General features: G+C 43.5%; 1 protein-coding gene across 14 annotated transcripts in view; it reads right to left on the reverse strand.

Moving 5' to 3' along the window:
* Positions 1-23,120, reverse strand: part of TMCC1 (transmembrane and coiled-coil domain family 1) — a 98,614-nt gene that overhangs the window by 67,758 nt on the left and 7,736 nt on the right. For 5 of the 14 annotated variants that reach the window (XM_054216838.1, XM_054216839.1, XM_054216842.1 and 2 more), the window contains 2 exons: positions 21,274-21,378; positions 10,645-10,701 (listed from right to left, as the gene is read on the reverse strand). In XM_054216838.1, coding sequence (XP_054072813.1) covers positions 10,645-10,701; positions 21,274-21,378 — 162 coding nt within the window. Of the gene's footprint in view, positions 1-7,270; positions 7,983-10,644; positions 10,702-21,273; positions 21,379-22,531; positions 22,709-23,120 lie in introns of those variants that run through there. The other 9 variants (XM_054216836.1, XM_054216837.1, XM_054216843.1 and 6 more) reach the window with 5 other exon arrangements.

Raw genomic sequence — 23,120 nt, forward strand, 5'->3', positions numbered from 1 at the left:
AGGTTTTTGATACTCATGGGGTCAACATCATCACTGGAAAATAATGGGGAGTCCGCAAGCTAAAGACTGGAGACTGTTATTCCAGAAGCATTTTGTAGTCATCTTTTAAAATGTGGACAGTAACAGAATATAGATTTAAGCTGTTAATCAAAATCCAAAGCTATTTGAAATATTTATGAAAACTGATCATCAAAAACAGAGAGGATGAGGCCAAAAGAGGTTCCACCAGGAGCAGCAGAAGTGAAGCGAGCGGTGACAGGGACCTTGCTGCGAGGCAGCAAATCCCTTTCTGTAACCGTGAGGCAAGCAAATGGCAACCGGGAAATGTTTGGGCCTATGGAGGCAAAAAGCTGCAAATCCACTGAACGATTTGACACTGCATTAATTCAGGTTGGTTTCCCTTCTTAGTGATACCAGAAGGTGTCAGCCAAGGGCTTCCACCAAGTATTCCAGAGCAATTCACTGTACAGAAACCCTGAACCAAGTTTGCTGCCACCCTGGTCTAACAGCGATGCTTGGCCTCGAAGTCCAGATGACAGCAAACCATGTAAGGGTCTCCCTGGTTAAACAAACAAAAAAACCAAAAGCCAAAAAAACCAACCAAACCAAAACAATGAGGTGTTGCACATTTGTAATGACTTCTATTTCAATAAGATTGACTTTGTATTTTTTCCACAAAACTCTAACAATGTCAAAAGGCTTCATTATTCCAGCATGGAAGTCTACACAAACGCCAGTCCTAGAAGAAGTGGATATGTCATTTACTCTTCTTTCAATTAAAGAGGGCGTGATTTCCTCCATCTTCCCATTCCGTTATTTTAACACTCTTAATGGTATCATTTCTTTGAGGTAATCCTGACTTTATTCTCCCCATATCCCATTGCTACCTACTGGCTGTTTGCCACACTTCGGCCCTGCACACTGGTCATCTGACCTAAAGAAAATTACTCTTTAAGGTATATTTATTATGCAGTTATAGCATGTTTCAGATGTCAAAGAGGAGGATACAACCACTAAGGCAGGAAGGCAGAGGGAATGGAGCCCTCCTCCCCTGTCCCAAGGGAAAGCCCTCTCTGGTCACTGCACGGCACCTTCTGCAAGGTGGGCACTCAGGACAGCAGGTACAGCCACCGCCTGAAAGTGCACAAAGCAGTTTTACTCCTACAAAAACTATGGCAAGACGTCAGGGTAACACTCGCCCTCGTCGCCAATTCCCACACATTCTCCCGCCAACAAGGAGGGGAGCGGGACACCCTTTGGAAATCCCCATCTCCTTACAAAAGCAAACACCAGCCCTCAGGCAACCACCACCAGAGCAACTCTGGAGGCACTGGCTACTGCGTGTGGCCACCATCATCACCTTCACGGCGCTGGTAAAAGTTCATGCAGACACAATATCTCACCAAAAAAACACTACTTTTGTATCTGTGGAACCTGAATACGGTTCTGTTTGTCCATGTCTTCACGTACAACTCATTACCCCACAAAAAGCTCTGGAAGTACTGTAAAGCACGAGGAGACCCATGCAGGCTCCATCACTTCAAACCATCACGATCCCGATTTCTCAGCTCAGTGGGCTGCCTCTACAGGAAGAGATTTATGCAAAAATATTTAAATTTAGACTGCTTGAAATACAAGACCAAGTGAAGTATCTCGGTAAGACTTTAATTATTACGTTATTTTCCATGCTATGACAATCTCATTTCTTAGTTTCTATACAAAGCCTGACAACAAGCAGCAGGATTATTACACATGCAAATGTATGTAAATGAGGTGTTAGAACAAATCCAATCTGTGGTTCTGGGATAACATTTTGCCCTTCTATTTCAACAACAAATTGCAGGAACAGAGAATGGAACAATACTGTGAACTAAAAATATTTTGTGTGCAGAGGATTAAGAATTTACTCTCCCTTATGCCACAAAGTACTCCATGTCCTTAATTCCCACCGGGTGCAGGGGATCTCAGCACCTCACAGGATCAGGCTCAGCCAGTACTCACTATTTTGGAGAACCAGACAAACAGGAGTCGAGTTACCTATTGACAAGCAAAGTTAAAACAGCACCACGGCTCTGACCTTTACCTGAAAGGGACTATTCCCCCCTTGATAAACTCCGGCAGCTCCCCCAGACTTCACCCTGTTCTTCACATAAACCAGCGCTGTAAAGACACCGAAGAGATTTTATCATGCTTTTGTTGGTGTGGTAAGAGAACCTCTCCTAAATGACATCCCCGCAGCAAGCGGGTATCTCTGCTGCCTCGGAAAGCAGCTCCAGCCCGACCCTATTCCCTGGGGAACCCTCCCAGTCCCCACCTGGTTCCAGGGGCTTTGCCAAATAAGAAACAAAGACTCTCATCTCCAAAACGTCGCAGCGTCCACACATAAAACACGGGGAGGGAGAAAAATAATCCAAAGCAACCAAACAAAACCCCCTCTCGGGCTCAGGAAACAATATTTTCAGGAGACCGATCTCCTCAGCCTCCTGGGGGCACGTTTGGGGGGGATGTAACAGGGTTACAAGCATGAAAACTGCAGTTTGTCACCCAGAACCCGATGGGCACAGAGGAGCTCCCAGAGAGCCAGCAGACATCTCCTGCCGGCAAAACCAGGCTACACCACGACGGTGGGCGGTGCCAGCAGATCAAATGACAGCAGAAGACATGAATCAGAAAAGTGAGAATTACGTTGCTTGCCTACAATTCCGATGTTGTGCAGTTTTTGTCATTATTAAATGACTTTTCCGTTATATACTTTGTTTCCTTGTCCTTCTAGCTTGCATAGCCCTTATGTTCACAACAGATGGATCAACGCTGTAGCTCAATCATATTTTGCTAATTATAGTTGGATTTATTTAATTCTTCAAGAATTTCAAAGGAAACCTTGCCTTGGTGAGGCAAGGTGAGTGAGTGTTTCTTCACTGTCCTCAGCAAACACCAAAACCAAGGAAGTGAAATTGGTAGTGTTTCACTGGGGGGAAAACAAGCACCAAACTTATTTGAAAGATAAGATCAGGAAGAGCTGAAAGAGACAAACAGGCAAAGTCTTGAGAAAGTAAACATGAAATAAACGAACCAAAAAAAAAAAACCAAAACCCAAACACGTGAAGGTTTGCTGCATCCACCCTCAATACAGACTCGAGTAGAACCCAGGGGTCCAGAGGACTCTCAGCCCTCATCAGTGAATCTGATCTGACAGACATTTTAAATAAATTCTTTCTATTTCTTAAGCTTCCTTGAGTAATTTAGGCTTAATGAGATGAAATAAATTAGGAAAATTTAAGGTTAAAGTAACACTGTGTGAAACCACTTCAGATGCCTCATAACTTAAAGCGTTTGAAGTTTGAATTCACATTTAACTTCACACCTGTTGCATTTAAGTTTGCTCTAATAATTCCAGGCTTGACTTGGCTCTTTACGGACTCCATCGCTTGAACTGTGTTGTGGCTAATTTTGCAATACAAATTGTTGAACAAAGAGTTACAGTTTTAGCAATTTAACAATTCATTAATTTAGTCAAAACTATGAGAGTGTGGCAGCCTGAATGCTAAGCTGGCTTCTCCGATGCCAAAAACACTGATGTCTCTTACAAGGCTGATTTAACAAACCGCTGCATCATGCTTTCCTGATTTCCCTGAATCATAATCTGCTAATAATCTTATCGGTGATTTAAAATTTACACATAGTTGATTTTTAAATGCATTACACCTTTACACTGTAAAGTCAGTAAAAGCTGCCGCATGTTACCTAAAGCTGTGTAAGCATCTGCAAGTCACCCCCGACTTGTCTACCGTTAATTTGTAACTTCAAGCGGAATCAACACGCTTTAAGCCTAATACCCAGAGGCACATGCCATGGTTAAAATGGCACGTCTCTGCCTGGAACTACTGCAAGATTCGGTGTTAACAGCGCAACACGCACTGTGCTTTCCATAGGACGTGGAACAGGCAACGCTGTCGTCCTCTGTGGAAAAAACCAGGCATTTGTATTTTCCAATTTTTACTGTGTTTCCTACGCAAGGAAAGTCAAAGGCAGCTCACGTGACTATTACAGCTCCCCAGATTAGGCACATTTCATAGCAGTACTGCAGAAGTCAATTTTTCTAGCTCTTTTTGGGAGGGGGGAACAGGGACCCCCATGTTTTGATCCCTCCTTTTTTTTTTTAACCCTCTGTGTTCTTTAGAGCACCTGTTTATGTCACCATCCTTAGGCAGGAACCAGATGTTCCTCCAGATACTGATCAACCTTGATCGCAGCTGAAGCTGGTTAGAGATGCATTTACAGTTCATCCACATGCCCATCTTCCGTGAAGATACAAGAAACTTTCAGGCAGGACTGGGGTGGGGAAAGACTGTATTTGAGATTACTTAATCCCATAGCCTTTTTCATAAAAGAAAAGAAAAATGACATCACATGAAAGCACAACTGCAAAACGCTGAGTAAGGCGAGCAACGGGTCATCTAATTTCATCTTGAACTTAAGACCATGTTTATCTTGTACTTTTACGCGTGTAAATCAGCACAGGGCCTGCAGCAGCACTGCCCCGACTTGATGGACTCACGCTCAAGCAACTCAAATCTCTGCAGTAAAACTGCAGCTTATACAACTTCGGGCTTTTGCCTGCGTCTCACTCAGAAAAGGCTGGTGAGTCTGGGGGAGCGGCGGCTTCTGAGCCAGCCGAAGACTACGCACAATTGAGAAAGTTCCTGTTTTGTCATATCTCTGAGCAGAACGTTACACTTAACAAATGCCAATAATCAAGCATAAACACTGAAATTACAATAATGCTAAAGGAATAGTAGGAACACACTTTTTCCTTCAGAAAACTTGACTAATATGCATTTCATTTCCCTCTTTCAGACTCCAGCCCCCTCCCTTCTCTCTCAAATATGGAGGGGACAAAGCCCGAACAGTTCCTTTTCCTCAAGCCACCAGGCACCACCAGCTGCGGACACAGCACCGAGAACCGCCCTTGCGTACCCCTGCGAGACGACAACTTGGCGAAGCAGCAGCCGAGCCACCGCTCACAGAAAGCGCTCCGCAGTACAGCACGCTGCCCAGGAGGAAGAACGGCTACGGTTGCTGCTCCTCAGCAATCAAAGGCCGTATCTACCAAAAACTGACTCCTAAATTCGTTCTCGCACATAGCGGATGTTGTAGCAGAATGCAGTTATCACCACATTAGTAGTTCTCATTTTCCAGGCACTCCTGCCGAGTGATCCAATTCATCCAGGCCAGTGGTTTCCAAGCTTTGGTTGCGCACACCTATCGGTAAAACGTTTTTGAGCATGGACTGCCAATATACATACATTTATTTATAAATTATATACATGTACTACTGAACTACTATATTAGGTACATTATAAAAATATACACAAAAAATGAAATTAAAAAGGAAAAGAAAGATAAAAAGACATTATTTCAAAAATTATTTTACTTATTAATGGTACAAAAAATATTTTCTTCCCACACTCCAACAGACTGCCTTTCGCACACCCCACTTTGGAGACCACGGATCTAGGCAAAGGTGGTAATATTTTGTCAGACCAGCTGACATAGCTTGGAGAAAGGACACCTCACCCCAGGTCTTTTCCCACATTCCCATATTACTCACCTAATGTTCTTAGGCCTGTTCAGTCTCCCTGCTCATACACAAAGTAAAGAACTACAGTTTTAAACTAAAAAAACAGACTTTACTTGCTAAACTTAACTTGCTGGATTTGGGTACAAACTCAGAAAACTGTCAACTTTCCCCCAAATTCTCCCGAAACAAAGATCATGAGTTCACTCACAACGAAAAAAGAGCCAGTAAGCAAATAAACCTGAACTGGCACGGCCCAATTGCAAAGTTAACCCATCCTAGGAGAGCGCACGCTTTTCCTGACTACTTTATTACTACTTCTCTTCTTTTAACTGTTGGTAAGAAACAAAGCCCTCAGATACAGCTCCAGGGAGACTCCTCCAATGCTTCTCCCAAGAGGAGGCTTTACTCATTGCCTTATAATGATATTGTAATTTATGCTAATACTTTGTAATTACCATCTATAAATGCAAGATATGCTAATTTCCAGATGACTATCAGGGAAATACATTGAGAGCATATTATACCACCGAATACTATGAAACGCTTTTCACTTGGAGCATTTCAAAGTAGGCTTCAAGGTGAGGAAAACAATGTACAACAAGGGAACAATCCTGCGGCAGAGGCAAGGTGAAGCAACCTCTGGATGACTGAGATCTAATTCAGCCCCAATCCATCGTCAGCCAGCCAACATCAAAGAAACTGTAGTATAGGAGAACAAATTTCCACAACGAAAGACCTACGTAAGCTTCAGGGACGTGCTATCTCAACAGCATCAAACACTGGCAGGATTATCTCTCTTGGTCCAAGAGTCATGGTAAGACCCTCTTTAATTAGGAGCATACGAACCAGAAATCACTTTCACAATGCTTCCTATCTTTATCAAAGGGTTTGTCCTCCAGTGAACAAGCCTGCAAAGATTTTTAGGAAAATACAGGTTATGGCTCAAACTAAATCAGAAACCTAGTTTTTCATAAAAATGAGCGCTTCAATTATATTGATCTGGGAAAGAAGAGAGATAGTAAGAAAAACACTATTTCTTGATATCATCTATAAGCCAACATGCACAGCTTTGCAAGAACATGTCACAGAGCAGAGACTGTCCTTTCGGCGAACACTGTTTCCACACAGGCTAGACAAACTGAAAGAGACAGCAGTGACCCCGCGTCAGCACAGGAGCCAGGCTGATCTACATCAGACTCGGTCAGCCTGGCACCGCAGTTCAGTCGCAGGCTGCAGCCAGCGTTCCCAGAGCCTCTCAACAGCACCATTCACTCTCACTTCTATAAAATACACAATAAAACAAGAGAGGACGAAAAAAGCCATCTACGTAAATGCAAGGTTTGGTTGCAGGAAGTAGGTAACAGCTGCTAAGGACGCTATTCTGGCTGCTGCTCTTCCCATCACCCCGTGTCTGACTGCGGTGTGCCATCCAACCAACCTCACGTTTCAAAAGTAGCTCTCATTTCACTGATCAAATACATACAGAACAAGCCACCTGCCATGTGAGAAAATGACTAATGCTTGCATCTTTTAAGCTCTTTGCTTCACCACTGAAGCAGCTTTTGAACACAGTAGCATTAGCCGTTGCTGAAAGAAACTTGCTTTTAAAAACAAAGATTTAAGATTCAAAAGGCTTAAGAAAACATACAAGGAGATGATAAAGACCAAAGGTAAATCTGAGTAACTTACTGCTGCTGCCGTAGCCTCCTCTCCACCTACATAGATAGAAGAAGCAATCTCCATCACGGACAAGTTTGTGGGAGCATCCGTGGTAGATGACGACCTGGGCCGGCCTGACTGAACGTCCTGGGCAGATCTCCTGTTGATCTGCGGGCTCCCCTTCGGGGCGTCTGCCTTGCCCCGCCTGCTGTGCAGGCTGGTCCCTCTCTTCATTTTAGGTGGCACTCTGATCTGCTGAAGGACCCGGTTCAGAGCTGTGGGGTGGGTGGAGACACCATCAATTTCAGCACAGACGCTTTGGCTTTCCAAATCCACATCAGGCTCCAGATCAGCCTGAGCTTGCTGCACATCGTGCGGAGAGACTGACGACCTCCTGCGCTGATGCTGGAAAAGGTGCTTCAAGCCTTGACCAATCACATTAATGTTCTCCAAAGCATTATGGGTTATTTTGGACAATTTTTGCTCTGATTCATGTTGTTTTTTGGTCTCTTGATCTTGGGATTTGCCTCCAGGATCAGGGTCATCACACAACTGTTCAGTGCCAGAGGGCTCCATTGATGACACCCAACAGGTTTATTTGACTATTCATACATGAATACGTCCCCTGTCTTTAAAAGGCTTGTGTTTGTTTTAAAAATGCCAAGATTGTCAGCCAATTAGGTGTGCAATTGCTTCAAGAGTGACTACACATGCAGCTGTGCCACGGTGATCTCATGCTTATCTAATGTTAAACAAAAGAGTCATTATTATACATCCATGCAGAAAGTAGTGGGTTAAAAAATCCAATGCGCAAAACATGCCATTAACAAAACAAAACGTATCAGTTGTCCAAGCATCCCTCCAGGTGGTATTAGTTGCACCTAGGCTGTATGCAGAAGCCAAAGCTCTTACGAGACAAGTCAGTCATTGCCTAGGGGAAGAAGCCCAGCAGAAAGGAAAGCAAGAAAGGTAAAAAAGCTGTTCAAAAAGGGGGAGAAGCAAGGAGAAACCAGTGGGGTTTTGTTTATTAAGAACAAGCCCATAATAATATCTTAACAGCACATGAGGTTAAACTTCTGGAGAGCACATTAGTCTCTGTGGCAGAATTAATTTTGTCCCTTGACAAAGATCTGATAATTTGTGCTTCGAAAGTAATGTCTGCTCTGCCTACCTGATTTTCCTGTAGAATGCCTAACTTCACAGTATTTAATATATGCAAGAAAACAGAACATTTCCAAATCAGTTATGCATTTCCAAATAGTAAGAAGTGGCTTATTACTGCCAACATCCGCTGATGGCACTGGAAACTAGATGTGAAAATCTGTCTCCAAGCAAGAGCAGGCAAGCGCAATGGTTTCGATTGGCACAGTCTGCCCATAGTTCTCAGGGAAAACAAAAATGCCTTTTTAAAGGCAGATTAAGCAACCGAGGTGAAAGGGGGCAGCAGCATGTCCGCGTGTCCATCTCTAGCAGAGCAGCCCACAGAATCGCCCCCGTGGTCAGGCAGCAGCGGTGGGACGCGGCGGCCGGCACTGCTCCAGCAGCGCTACTGCAGGACAGCCGGGCACAGGGAAGGAAGGAGGGACACGGTATGGCAAGTTTCACACCAGCGCCATGAGATCACATGCTGGGAAGCTGATCATTGTTTTCTTGCAGTAGAAAGCTTTGATTAGGCTTCTATAAATACAGAAGCCAGATCACAGAGGTCTACCCCAATCTTGGCAGAAAGCAGCCTGGGCCTTAAAAAAAATATCACATTTTATTTGAAATGCAACATATGTGTGGGATTTGAGAGCATTCATTTTTATCTTAAAACAGCTGCAGAAACATAATGCGTTGAGGTTACAATTAGAGCGCTCTCCATTTTGTGCATCTGAAATCCGACACAATGGGTTAAACAGATATTCCAAAATGCTTTCCAAATTGGCATCCAAAAATATCAGAAGAGCTGCCTCACACTTTTTTTTCAAATGTCGTTGCTATCAGCTGGAGGCAAGATGAAATTCAGTACTTACAGAAAGCAAAACACTGGAATCGTACAGGATTTTATCTCAGTGCTATGAACATCTTATAAGCATTGAGCCTAAATATATTGGCCAGTTTAATCAACAACACATTCAACGCAAAGTAATAAACTACATCCCAGAAAAATATATTTACCCATATTCATGCAGAAATTGTGTGGCAGAATCAAAAAAACGTGCAACCAACCTTTCATTCTTATACGCTTAACACTTTCTTAAACGATTTCAAGGGCATGACTAGTATTATGCTTTGACTTTTGAGCTCACTCTTTCTTAATATTTCTTTTTTCTCATGTAACAGGTTTTCCAGAAAGTTGAATTGCAGGTCTCCAGTCAATTTAAATTTGGGGGGGGGAGGCAAAACTAGATTTTTCTTTTCATCCAACACTCCAAATGGTTCAGTGAACAAGCCTCACTAGCTAAAAGGCAAGAGTCCCAAAATTATCTGGCGTATAAAATACAAACCTGACAGTTGACCCATAACTGCCTTTTTCATTTTAGCTAATACCCTCAGTATTCATTTTTGAGTCAGGACTCACTGAAGAACAGTAGTTCATATCAAAGATGCCCAATATACTCCCTAACCAGCATCTTTTGGATCTCCTGCACACTTTCTATCCAAATTATCACTGGTGACACTGCTGATCTTAATGAACACTGCTTCAGTCTAACTAGCGTTCCCGGCATTATCTGCTGGAAACTATCAACCTGCTTAAGTTAGCCCTGTGTCAATTTACAAACCAACCTGAAACAAACCAGCCTACAGTTAGCTCACAAACAAGTCACTGCTACCCCGAAGAGTCCCTGGCTGATTTCTGAAATTACACTGACTCTTATCTTTAAGAGGCTCCTCTAGGGAACTTCCTGGTCATCTACCCAGTCGTCTTCCCATACGACGAGTCTCTTGTGAGCATGAAAGGGCTTTTCAAATTGCATATTTGGTATGAAGATCCTTAAAACTACTTATCTGTCCTACTATCTACTTTTGGAGAAAAAACTACTCATAAATGTGAAGAACTGTGAATCAGCAGAATTGATCAGCACATTTATTTGCATTAGGATTCAAGTTTTGTGCTTCTTTTCTTCCCTACTTACAGTAACCTTTATATTCTGTTTGAGGGAGGAAATGGAGTACTTTATAGCACGAAGTTCAAAATCATACATTTCTTATGACAATACAATCCATCAGGGACAAAATCAACAATTCCATATACAGTCACACTGAGCAGATGTTTTAAAATTATTACATCCCAGAGCATGCTAATATAGTCCTTAATTTGTGCAATTATTTCACAGCAGCACTGGGAAACAAAACAGTTCAAAAGGAGAAACTGGCAAAGACAATATTAGATAACTGTGAATATATAAACTAGTACTTGCCTCCATCACTTGCCCTTTAGCATGGCTGACATACAGCAGTCCCTCCACTGAACAAAACTGCAAAAGAAATTGGGTATGAGATGCAATTCTTGGAAATGGGAGAAAAGATGTACACAAACAACAAAGTGAACACGGTTCCAGCTTGTAATTTTTTAAATTTTTTTTATTTTTCATTTAAATCCAAGTGCCTCTGGAAGATGGGCTATTTTAAACTCTTTCAAATAACTGAAGGGATAAAAATATAAGTGAAGTTAAAACAGAAGCTTACAGAGTTAAAAAGCTCTTGTGAAGGAATGCTTTCTCTCGGGGTTTATGGCCACCAGTCTGTGCTGAGCGTACAGGCGGGTTTCGGGGCAGTAGCCTGCAAGGTCAGACTGGTGCATACTGATTTTATTTCCTCCTATTTAGCCATTCTAATGTCCTGGACACAGGTCAAACAGCTCGCTCTTGTTTATCTGGAGCTCACCCAACAGGACGCGAGATCGGAGCACCTGAAACACGAGCACCTTCCAGCTCATTCCCCAGGAACCTCTGTCGCCTTGGCCAAGCAGCCGCTGTGCAAACAGCCACCTCACCAGGAGGCCACCAGAACACCGTCCTCCACAGCCACGGCCCCCGGCCAGCACCTTCCCTCTCACGCCCGACCACCCACACACCCAGCGCGTCTATGGGGGGACGTGGCCATGGACCCGGCCACAGCTTCGCACACAGCGAGCGGGAGGCATTCCAAGCCTTGGGTCCAACCTGGGCAAACCACACCGTGCCCGAGGACACCACCCCAGCGTCCCTCTCCTTCCCAAAAGCAGGAAACAGAGTATTTTGATGATGTTCACTGTGTTTGTCACAAGACAAGGTAAGGCCAGATGTTTGCGGGCAGAACACAACAGAGGATGACACGAGGATGGCTGAGAGCAGACCCGGTGACCACATTTCTCTGGTCAGACTCACATACTATTCTGAAACGCAGTTAAATCACCCAGATTTTCCAAAGGTGATTAGTTACTCAACTAGTTCTTGAAAACAGGGACACAAGCTTCAGAATACATTAGCACTCAGAAGAACACTCTAAGACTGCACAACTGGGGCATTTTGACTATTTTATTACACACCAGGTTCCCACCTCCAAGCAGAGATAAAGAAAATGTCAGTCAGAACCACTGGAGTGGGATGCTAAAATATGAAGAAAGAGATGACAGCAAATATGAAGAACTTAGAAAAAGAATGAATGAACGTATTTTTGAAAAAGATCTTTACATAGAAGAAATTACCTTTCTGCAGTAGTATGAGTGGAGAACTAGGCACAATCCATCAAGTACTGTTAACATGCGAGGTGCCACTAAAGTAACTTCATAGCCAAGCTACTCATCTTTTTTCTTTTGTTATTTATAAGTACAGTAAGAGCTTCTGCCAGTGAGGTCTTCACAGATATGCCCTGCAACACTACAGGACCCTGTAGGTCACAGGATGCTTTTGTCTCAAACCTGTTCCCAGCCTTTACTGCAGAACCCACTTCCCAGCGCACCCACAGATGGGCTGCGAGACATGAGGCCATGAAAACTACTTGTATTTTCTCCCTTGTGAATCACAGCCTTCACTGACATACAAACCAACTCTCCCATTTTCTGTCAGAAGCTCCATTTTTTTCCTAAAGTTTGAAAAGCTACCGCACTGGTCAAATCAAAATTCCTTCACTTTCCTGTGCTTATGAAGAGCAGACACAACTTTTTTTTTTTGCATACAGGGTGGCTCTATCGCAGAGCCATTTACTCAGCAGGGATGCTACACATACATATTAGAGAGAGGCAGAAGCAAATCACATATTGCTGGCACTGTTTTGCTCTAGACAGATAAATTGTCTATAGGGAGAAAAAGTTTCTTCCCACTCTTTCATTTTTCTTCATCACATACTTCGTAACATGAACATTTCAAAAATTTGTCAGGTGTCCAAGATCAAGAGTCTGAAAAGACTCCGGACTATTAGATTTCAGTTAAACTTCATTCAAGTAAAAGTTTACTCTAAATGCATCAGTTAAATGAATTCCCTTCAAAACCACAATTATTTATAAATAAAATGAAGTCTGAAGTTACCACTGAAGCCCAGCTCAGAGCTGACTTATCTGCAACTGGAGTACTTGTTACAGATACAAACAGCACAGAGCTGTGGAAACAGGGAAGACAAATTATTTTCAATGAAAGAAAACAGAAAAGATTCGGCTTTTTTGTAGAATATTTCAAATACCTATTATTTATGCTGTATTTGTGTATCTCGAACCCTTAACATTAGTGTTGAAGTACAATTGCCTAAGGAACCCTCACTTTTTTTTGTTCCATAACCAGGTCAGTTCAATAGCCCATCATAGAGGTACAGCCCACAGCCAGCAGGGATCTTAGGTAGGAGATGCTTCCCATTCCTCCTGTTGGGCAATAGAAAACCATTTTTCAGTTTCTTCAGGGTAAGAACGATTTTTATTCAGAAACAGCCCAACTTAGTTTGAGAAATCCCAAACAATTTGCAGAAACTCATCCTGAAATGGATTCTGTATCAAGGCAAATAGTTTAGCAAGAAAGACTAGAGGAGCAATAGCCACACACTGGAAAACCACATGTTATGGGAACTGGGAACCCTAGCAAATGATTTATATCCACAGGAGGATTAGGATACTTTAAAAGCATCATTGTTCAGCAGCAAGAAACAGCAGAGCAAACAAGGAGAGAAAGCTCTGGGTGTTCACAGCTAATCCCGTCAGAAAGAGGAACTCCTGAGAAACCGGAACGGGTGTAAAATTCAAGGGGACTGCGGTTTGGAAAACATTCAAGGAGGAAGACAACAGTAATAGAGTAAATAATTTAACCCAAAAGAACGGTTTCGGCATGACTACCCAATACCTGGAGAAACAGGTATATTAACCTATTATAATATAACAGAACAACTTTTAAAAAGTCAGAGTGGAGAACTAGCGCAAGAATGGAAGAAAAAGACGTACAAGAAATAACTAAATGCAAAGAACATAGGTAAGATGGTAGAATACAGGGGAAAAAAACTTTAATAAAGACCAGAAAATAATACTATTTTTAATGGAATGGATACCTGCAATTTTCAAGACAGAATCCTTCCTCTTCCTCCTCCAAAATTCACCCAAGAATTCACCTAGAATTCTAGTGAAGTCCAAAAGAAACACCAGGGACAAGATATACGTATAGATATAAAGCCCCCCACCCGGTCACAACCCTGACACTGACAGTACTCTATGCAAGAACATAAATGGAGTATGACTGAAAAAGCAAATTGAAAGACAAAACAAGAAATAACCAGCATATTAAAGAGCACAGCTGAGAGACAAGAGGAAGAAAACCAGCTTGCAAGCCAAACTTCCATTCAGGTTTTGCATCTAAGATTTTAGAAAAGATCAGAAAGGAGCCCAAAGCCATCTACTTTTGATGAACCAGTAAGGAGTGGCAGGCAGCATGCCCAAGGAATTCACTGAATTAATCGACAGTGCTCCAGATAAGGAGTCCACACCATTCAAAATTCAGTGAAAAAGGCCACACCAGGTGGAGAGAAACTACCACTTTAATAGGAGCAAGGGACACTGGGCAAAGCAAGAGACATGCAGCCTATTTTTTAAGCCAGTAACAGTGTCACAGGGCAAAACCCAATGTAGTAGAATAACAACAGGTTTTACTGATTTCTGCCTAGTGATTTCCCTAAACCCTCCAACTGATTCCCAGCACTATCCAGAAGTCAAGAAGGAAGTCAGCTGAGTGTGCCACCTCTGCTGTCCTGCTTCCCCTTCTGGTACCACCAACGCGGCAGGACCCCAGTTTGGTGGCCAAGACCGGACATCCCGGGCAAAACCAGCTTCCGCAGCCTTGTACCAGATCTTGAGCAAGTCAGCCTCTGGGCCTAATGTCTTCCTACACGCAAAATATGAACAACACAGCTAGCTGAAGAAGGGGAAAAACACTGAGGGCAATACTGGTGAAGGTACTTTAATAAAAGCTTCATAATGGAGCAAAACACTTAGATTCCTTTGAAGGCAATGTGTACAGATACCAGTTCCAAATAACTCACACTTAGAATGCCAAGCTGCTTAATTTTATAAAGGTAGCCAACAGTCTTCTTTTGGTAAAAGGATTAAGTCAATCAACACATGCACTATTAACTGATTCTTCATTTAGTAGTCCCACAACTTACACAATAAACCACAGGTCACTTGTATGTGTCACCAAAGAACAAAAAAACTCACTCCCGGACACCGTTAATAAAGGAACAGAGAGGCTGGCAGTGTGTTCATGTATGAATTACACAATCATCACCAAGGAGCAACTTCACAAGATTTTTAAGATATTCAGGGACAAAAACGGCACTACATCTGAGCTCACACAAAACATGAGATGTACAACCTCTCCCCTAGAATCCTCACGAGCCTAAAACACACCCACACAGTCCATCCACTCATTTGTTAGGGGCGAGGAAAAGGGGGTGGGAGCAGAACCCTGAGGTCACTCAAAAGGCATTAACTCCTTCCAATTACTTTTTAAGAAACCTCTTCCTGAATACACCCACACCAGAATCAAGCATCTTCATTACCACCCATGGACAACCTCTAAATTACTGCTGTCCTAGAAGTACTGCTCATTGATTGCTGTGAATATAAAGACCAATGGTTCTTCTGCAAAGTTAGAAGGTCACAGTGTAAGGACCATAGACATAAATATCAAAGATTAGGTAATTTTCCTTGTTTATTAGGAAACTGCAGTGGCTTAAAGTTGAGTGACTGGATTTCAGAAGTGTTTCTACTGTTTTGCAGTACAACCAATTGCCACTGAAGTCTTTTCCATTGCTCTTCCAACACCCCGGTAACTCAGTGTTTATGCTGTTGCCTGAATCAAGGCTACAAAGTAGAGGTCAAGACTTCTCCAAAATGAAGAACTTTGCAGAAGTACCAATACATAATCATTCAGGTTTTGGTGTATGCTACAAACATCACATGAAAATCAAAGCAAAATACTTCAGCTATACTTCTATAGCTTGTGATCTCTAAATTTATTAGAAGACTGTCAAGACTGCGCTGCTGCATCCAGAGCTGGTATTCCATAGTAGTCTGACTGTGGGGCAATGTTACTGGTTACACAGTTAAGCAGAGCTTCTTGTTCTTCGTTCTAGAAAGCACTGGTTATCTTTAAAGCACTTCCTTCATGCCTGATGAATCTCTCAGCCACATGAAGTATTTACGGGTTCACATTACCAAAACAGGTGAGTACAGACAATGTACAGTACCACATCTGGAACTTCCCTGACGCATTCCAGGAACCTGCTGGGTTGCTTATGCCCTGCTGTGTTGTCCCTCCAATAGATACTGGGGTGACTGAAGTGCCCCATGAGGACCAGGGCTTGTCAATGCAAGGCTGCTCCTCTCTGTCTATAGAGGGCCTCATCTCCTCAGTCATCCTTGTCAGGTCTCCTGTAGCAGACCCCGCTGTAACATCACCTGCCCCTGCCCTCCCTCCAATCCTGACCCTGCTTTAGCAATCTGTTTCAGAAAAGCCACATCCTCACTTACTCTTCCTCAAAAACAAACTGAAAGGAAAGCCAAACTGCAGCATTTCCTCAAGAACATCTCCGCTCTTTGCTAAAGGGAAAAGGTTGTAACCATGTTTGCATGTTTTACAAACCAGCCAGCTGCATATTCCGAACGCGGTGCTTCACTAGGGGCATCTGAAGGGACCATCTCCGCAGTTCACACAGAGATCCGAGGCTGGCCTTTCGCAATACAAGAAGTAGGACAGAAACAGCAATTTAAAGAATTTCCAACCTCTTTTGCCCCCCGTGGCTCATTTTCAGTCTCGCAGCATGACATACCACCATTTTAGTTGTTGGAAGCACAGCTGTTTCTGGGGCTGGGACGTGAACCAAAACCCAAAAAAAAAAAAAAATCAGCTTTGAAAGAAAACAGGACTGGGGGAAGAATCTGACCACAGAGCTGGTTATAACAGCTTTGGGATAAGGCTAAAGAAGGGAGGCGGTACAGAGACAGGGCACAATTACTCCAAAATGGTGTTATCAAAAACCTCGTGTATCTGAAGCTGTGGCCACAACAGCTGGAGAAACAGGAACTCACATCAGCTTCCACAAGGACTCATCAAAACAAAAATAATTTCATTTTTACAGTTCAAATACCACTATTTTGTAAACAGAGAAACTACTTTCCCTAAAGGAAGAGTGAAGAAGTATTAAGCAAATAGTCAAAATATTGGGTCTTCCACAAAGAAAAGAGCTCTGTACACATGGAAATAAGGAACAAATACACCAGGATTATAAGAGAGAGGTACTGGCTAACACTACCATTAGCTATAAGTCATTTTTCACTATTCCCTGCATATACTCACAATTTGAAGCCAGAGCTCACAACTGAGCAGACAAACAATGAATATCTGCATATGAGTTGTGGGGTTTTTAATAACATGACTTAACTCTCTACATTCCAGCATGCACTAAAGTCATAAGCAGTCGCTGTCTGATTGTCAAGGACTGGAGCAGAGAAGGGACTGTTGAGGGACATTAATTGTTTGGCATAAATAGGTAAGTTTTAAGTAGAATAAGTGACTTAGGGTTATAATATGGTGTGACTTGTGCTGCGTGCTTAGCTCTACTTAGCATGAGTAGCTACATTTGCTGAAGCCTGTAGGCCGTGAGAAAGGTATTCTTCTTAGCAATTTTCCTAGCAGCTGGTACAGTGTTGTTTAGTCTTTTAGCATGGGAAAGTGCTGGATATCACACTGATGTTTCGGTAGTTTTTCCTCTCAAGTCTGGGACTCTTCAGTTCCCCGTGTTCTCCCAACAAGGGCAGGTGCACAAGGAACATAAACCAGAAGATACGGAGGCTTCAACCCTTGGCTGAAACTGCAAATCAACAAGGTAAGAGCCTGCCTGAACACCGAAAAAGAACCCAATAAGATGTTAGAAGACCCGAGCCCAAAAATCACTATTGGACTAAAAGACGTGTGGACAGTGTGTTACGGGCATGTGAGGGACAGGTGTGTGGACCACAAGGGGATCATTGCCCAGGGATCTCCTTGCTCAGGGTCCCTCTCTTTGGAGGCACCCAGACCAGAGTAAGTGTCTGTGTGTGTGACACCATGAAACGGTGGCAGCGTCTGGTCCATCCCAGCTCCTGCAGGCACGATCGCCAAGGCCAAGGCGAACACAAAGGGGAGCTAAAAGCCCCACAGCCCAGAAGATGGCACGAGGGTGAGGATGAGTTAAGATGGGTGATGTTTAGGGAAAACACCTAAGGAACAGAGAGAAAACATGATCATCAGCACAATCTGCTCCCTCTCAACTGGAGATAGGGAAAGCTCTGAGCTTATGTGGACTGTGACAAGGAAGAACTGCAACAGCAACAACCACGTGTCCCTCATTTAAAATGCAGCTTTAAGCACAAAGTCCTGTTTGTCAAAATAAGCCACAGTTCCTTGTTTGAAGAAACTGTTTTCAGCTGCTTTATCAATTTTCGCTATTGCAGGGACATAGAGAGCAGAATTATGTTCCAGTTTCACCACAGCAGACAAAACTGTCTCATTAATGTCGCTGAGACCAGCTCCGGAGGTGTTTCCTTCACAGGCAGCAGCCTATGCTGAGCCTGCTCAGAGCAGCACCGCAACAATAAAAGCCTACCTTCAAATACCAAATGAATTCTATACCTGCACAGGTGAAAAGGAGTAATTCAGTTTCTTTTAGCTTCCCCCTCTTTAAAGAAAACTTTCACTGGAACAGATTTAATTCCTCGAAGCATCTCAAAGGTTTCTGTGCCTTTGCACTCCTACTGTCCACTTTTGCTATTAACACTTGCGTTATGTGGACCAGATTCTTCAGCATCTGAAAAACGTAGCATTACTGGCCCACGGTAAACATTTTGGCAGGCCCTTTTCAGGCGAGGAAGGGGCAGGGAGGAAGAGACCAAAGCTGCTCTTCCCCTCACCGCCTGTCTGCCGGGAGACGCTGCTGCTTTCAGCGTCTCAAAGCTGACTCAAATCTCAGCAGCAAGTGAACCAGAAAGTGGAAATACAGGTATTTTCATTCCACTTCCAAGGGAACACAAAAGGTTACACTTGCAGCTATTTCAGGCATTACAGAGAGACTTTAAGGCATGCTAGTCAAAAAAAAAAAAAAAAGAGATGGCCTCTCATTTTAACTCCCAGCAGATTCATCTGTGACAATGCCAGCACAGAAGCTGGCAAGATTTAGCACATCTAGTTCTAAAAGAAAGGTTTATTCCAGGCTTGGAATTATAAGAGGGTTAAAGCATGTTAAATTAGCAGGCTTGTAAAGAAAGATAGCACCTACCACCAACCCACGCTACATGCGATTTTAACATGTGCTTTTAGCCCTGAATTTTGGAAAGTATCATATTTACAATGACTCGTGAAAGAAGAAAGTAGAACTAACCTGGCACAGAGTGGTAAAATACTCCCCCTGATGACTCAAACCCAGTATTAATTCTCTGATCTTTCAGAAGCGTTGACTCAACTTACTGAGACTAAAAGACAGATCAAAGGAAGTTTTCATTCAGCTCAGCAAAATCACACTGTTTTTCCCATCGATTCAGGTGCTCTTGGTATTAGGTATGCGAAATCCTTCCACTGATATTTAGCATCAAATGAGTTACAAAGTAGAAGTTTGACTTCAAATAGTTTACAGTGATCAACTCAAACCGTACTCAGTGCCAAAATGGGGAAAGTCTGCTAATCCAAAACACCGATGATCATGCCCACGCTGCAACCCAGATCTTTTAACACATCTGCTCTAAGCAGTGTCTCTCAACCTCTCTACAGGCATACAACCTGTGTCTCGTGGGATAGTTCCCTCCGTGCTGTTCAGAAGGTACCTGAAAAGCTCTACAGGCTGAAGACCACTGTCATTGGAAAAACCTGCTTGCAGGCTGCAGCATCTGGCAGCTCATTGCGTTAGTGTTGCTTAAAACGTGACACAGAACAGGCAAGACAGACAAATTCCGATCAGGTACTAAGAGGACTCACTCACACACTGGTGGCTTACATTGCTCTACCACTTCCAAACTGTCTTTCATATTCATGACATGACAGTTTCATCCCTGCTCTTCAGAAGAAAATTGTCCTTCCTGATCTTTCTTCGAGTGAGCTAGTCCAGGGAGCTTTTAATTAAGTGCAACTCTTAAAAACTATATAACAGTAATGGCCTTCATCTGGGGCTGGTTATTTAAATGGCTCTTTTTTTCTAATTAAGCATTAGCAAGTCCCTCCCTGCCGTGCTACAAACAAGACGTTCGCTCTGCCCATCAAACACTGCTTAGAGTCCTTCAGCCAACACCTGAGAGAGGCTGGGAAGACTCACCAGTGTGGACTCCCCTCTCCACACCTCCTTATCCACACTCATTGCCAAGAACCTGCCACCAGCTGCCAAGAAAAGCAGGATACAGGCATGATGTGTTTTTAACTTGACTCATTATAGCCACTTCTGCAAGTCTCGGGTAGCTCAAGCACAGCTCGAGACAAGGAACGATGTAACTGAGCACGTAGGTACCTACCAGGCAGAAACAGCGGCCAACTAGCGCCGGTGCCTCCGAACGCAGCCCAGGCGGAGTCGGGAGCACCTGCCCTGAAGCACACAGCACGCTGCCCGGCTGCTGCTCCAGCGCCGAGGAATGGAGCCGACGCAGCACAACAGCAGGCGCTGGGAAACCAACCCAGCGTTACCTGTCCACGGAGTGTGCCACGTGGGGGCTGTGACATCCCCGCTTTGCTCGCTGAACACGCGCACGTGCATCTCAGGCACGCTGAGGTTTATTTTATTGCTTTTGCACTACCGTGGGAGCTTTTTAGCACAAGTTTCGATATACACGAAGTATGATCGCTCTTCCACACTTACTTTTAACCACATTTCTTGGCATGGATATAATGAATATTTCACTGCAAGGTCAGATACTTTCAACTTTGGCTGACTAGTCTTGAGAAAGCTTTTAAAAGAAGTAAAACCCTACACTCTTTGGACTCAAGCAATAAAAATACTGATGCCCATCTATGGTCCTTTTCTTCTAATAGATCTACTTATGCCTTTTTAGAGAGAACACATGCAAATTGCACAAACAGTACAGCTAAGCAGCCACACACACAAATATGCCAGCTCTTCAATATCCACCTCCACACCCAACTGCACAAAGACAGTAGTTAACTCGGTGATTTTGGTATAAAGAAATTGGGCTTGACAACTTGCTTGCCAATGGGAATCAAGTAGTCACACATTTAAAGCCTCAGCCAAAATCAGAATGTTTCCTCCCACATTCATGGCTGAGTCCACATGAAAAAAAATCCACAGAATCTTTATCCAAAGCAGCACAAAAAGGGAGCAGATTTGTTTGAAACAAGGCTGAAGTTTACCTACCACTGAGGAGATGCAGGCTTATAACCAGAGCCAAAACCAAGCAAGACTCATGTTAATGGTTCCTTACAGAACCATTGTTCAAACTTGGGCATCCACCAGAACTCTCCGGTCGCTTTCTGCAGAGCTGCTTTCCAGCCAGTCGGGCCCCCAGCATGTCTACAGGGCGGCCAGTCTACCTACATGCTAGGGGGCCGTATAGGGTACATCACCTGCTGCTTAGGGTGGTTCCTCTCCAGGTGCAGGACTTCACATTTCTCTTTGTTGAACTTCAGGAAGTTCCTTTCTGCCTGTTTCTCAAGCCTATCCAGGTACGTCTGAAAAGCAGCACAATCACAGAATGGTTTGGGTGGGAAGGGACCTTAAAGCCCACCCAGTGCCACCCCCTGCCCTGGGCAGGGACACCTCCCACCACACCAGGCTGCTCCAAGCCCCGTCCAACCTGGCCTTGAACCCCTCCAGGGATGGGGCAGCCACAGCTTCTCTGGGCAGCCTGGGCCAGGGGCTCACCACCCTCACAGCAAAGAATTTCTGCCTCAGATCTCATCTAAATCTCCCCTCTTCCAGTGTGAAACCATTCCCCCTCGTCCCATGGCTCCCCTCCCTGATCCAGAGTCCCTGCCCAGCTTTCCTGGAGCCCCTTTAGGGACTGGAAGGGGCTCCAAGGTCTCCCCAGAGCCTTCTCTGCTCCAGGCTGAACCCTCCCAACTCTCTCAGCCTGTCCTCCCAGCAGAGGGGCTCCAGTTAGATGTTATGGCTTTAAACTTTGCTTTCATCACCACCTTTGCCTCCTCCAAAGCCTCTGGAGATGTTATATAGAAGTTTTGCAGCTACGTGGTGTGATCCCAGGTTGGCTCTTTCTTTGCAATTGCCATTTTAAGAGAGCCATACCTACAACAGAATTTTAAAGGTGCTGCACTGGTGGCAAACAATAAACATTTCTGTAGTGACAAAAAAAGATGAAAAACAGAGATAATTTGAGCAGCACAGCTACAGCTACACAACGGGTACTGAAAGACCACAATAGCAGCTGTTCACAAGAATTCAAAAAAATTAAAAAAAAAAAAACAAATCAGTTACTCCAATTCCAAAACCCCAAGAAATGACCTTTCATCCACCAGAAGCAAAAATGCATATTTTTTTTCCACACCAATATTGCATCTGGTCACAAGATAAATTAGTAATCTTTGCCTTTATTGCATAATATGTTCCTTCCTCCAGCATTTCTGTTTTGAAAGAAGTTGTTTTAGAACTTAAGCTCAAAGCCATTTAAGATCATATTTGTTCAGGAAGTCCCAGTTTCAGTAAATACCACTTTTCACACCAAATTGTGGGTAAATACCTATCAATTACTCTCCACTGCCACCAAAGGACACGCACAAGTTCAGCTGCAATTTATTATGATCCTTGCTACAGAACTTTTTACAGATTTCTTTGAGTGCTACTTTAGGCATTAAAAATGAGCAGAACCTGATGGCACATCACGCCATGAAGTGCCAAAGGCAGGGAGTGAAGAACGTTGGTCCATGAGACAGCCAAAACAACTGCTATTTTAAAGCAGAGCCTGTCTGAACACACCGCAGGTATCCACTCCTGAGATCATCCAGCCAGGGGTAACAGGATCAACAGCTATACTCGGTCACGATCCTGATGCAAAACACGAAGACAAAACACCTCAGGCCGTGAATCAACATGAATATGTGAAGAAAAATACCCAACCAAACTGGAATACAAGGATGCCTCCAAATCATGAGTTTTCTTATGCCATCTCATCAGTAACACAGATCCCTACCTGGGGAACCACCCTAAACGGAGCAACATCTCTCCAAACAACTATTCCCTTTTATCTTTTCTAACAGGACAAAGATACACTTCTCAGGATCTAAGACATTACTGAGTTTCTATGGTGGTCTTTGAAATCAAATAGGGTTTTTTAGCACTGCTTAAGGTATAGACATGTACATTATAATCACCATCCAGCAGATGAAATTACTCTGCCAGCACAAGGCCGGTGCCATCCAATAATAATCATCCTGTCTTTTACCATTATCCACAAGAG

The sequence above is a fragment of the Rissa tridactyla genome, chromosome 10 (assembly GCF_028500815.1).
Source record: "Rissa tridactyla isolate bRisTri1 chromosome 10, bRisTri1.patW.cur.20221130, whole genome shotgun sequence".
Classification (NCBI taxonomy): Eukaryota; Metazoa; Chordata; class Aves; order Charadriiformes; family Laridae; genus Rissa; species Rissa tridactyla.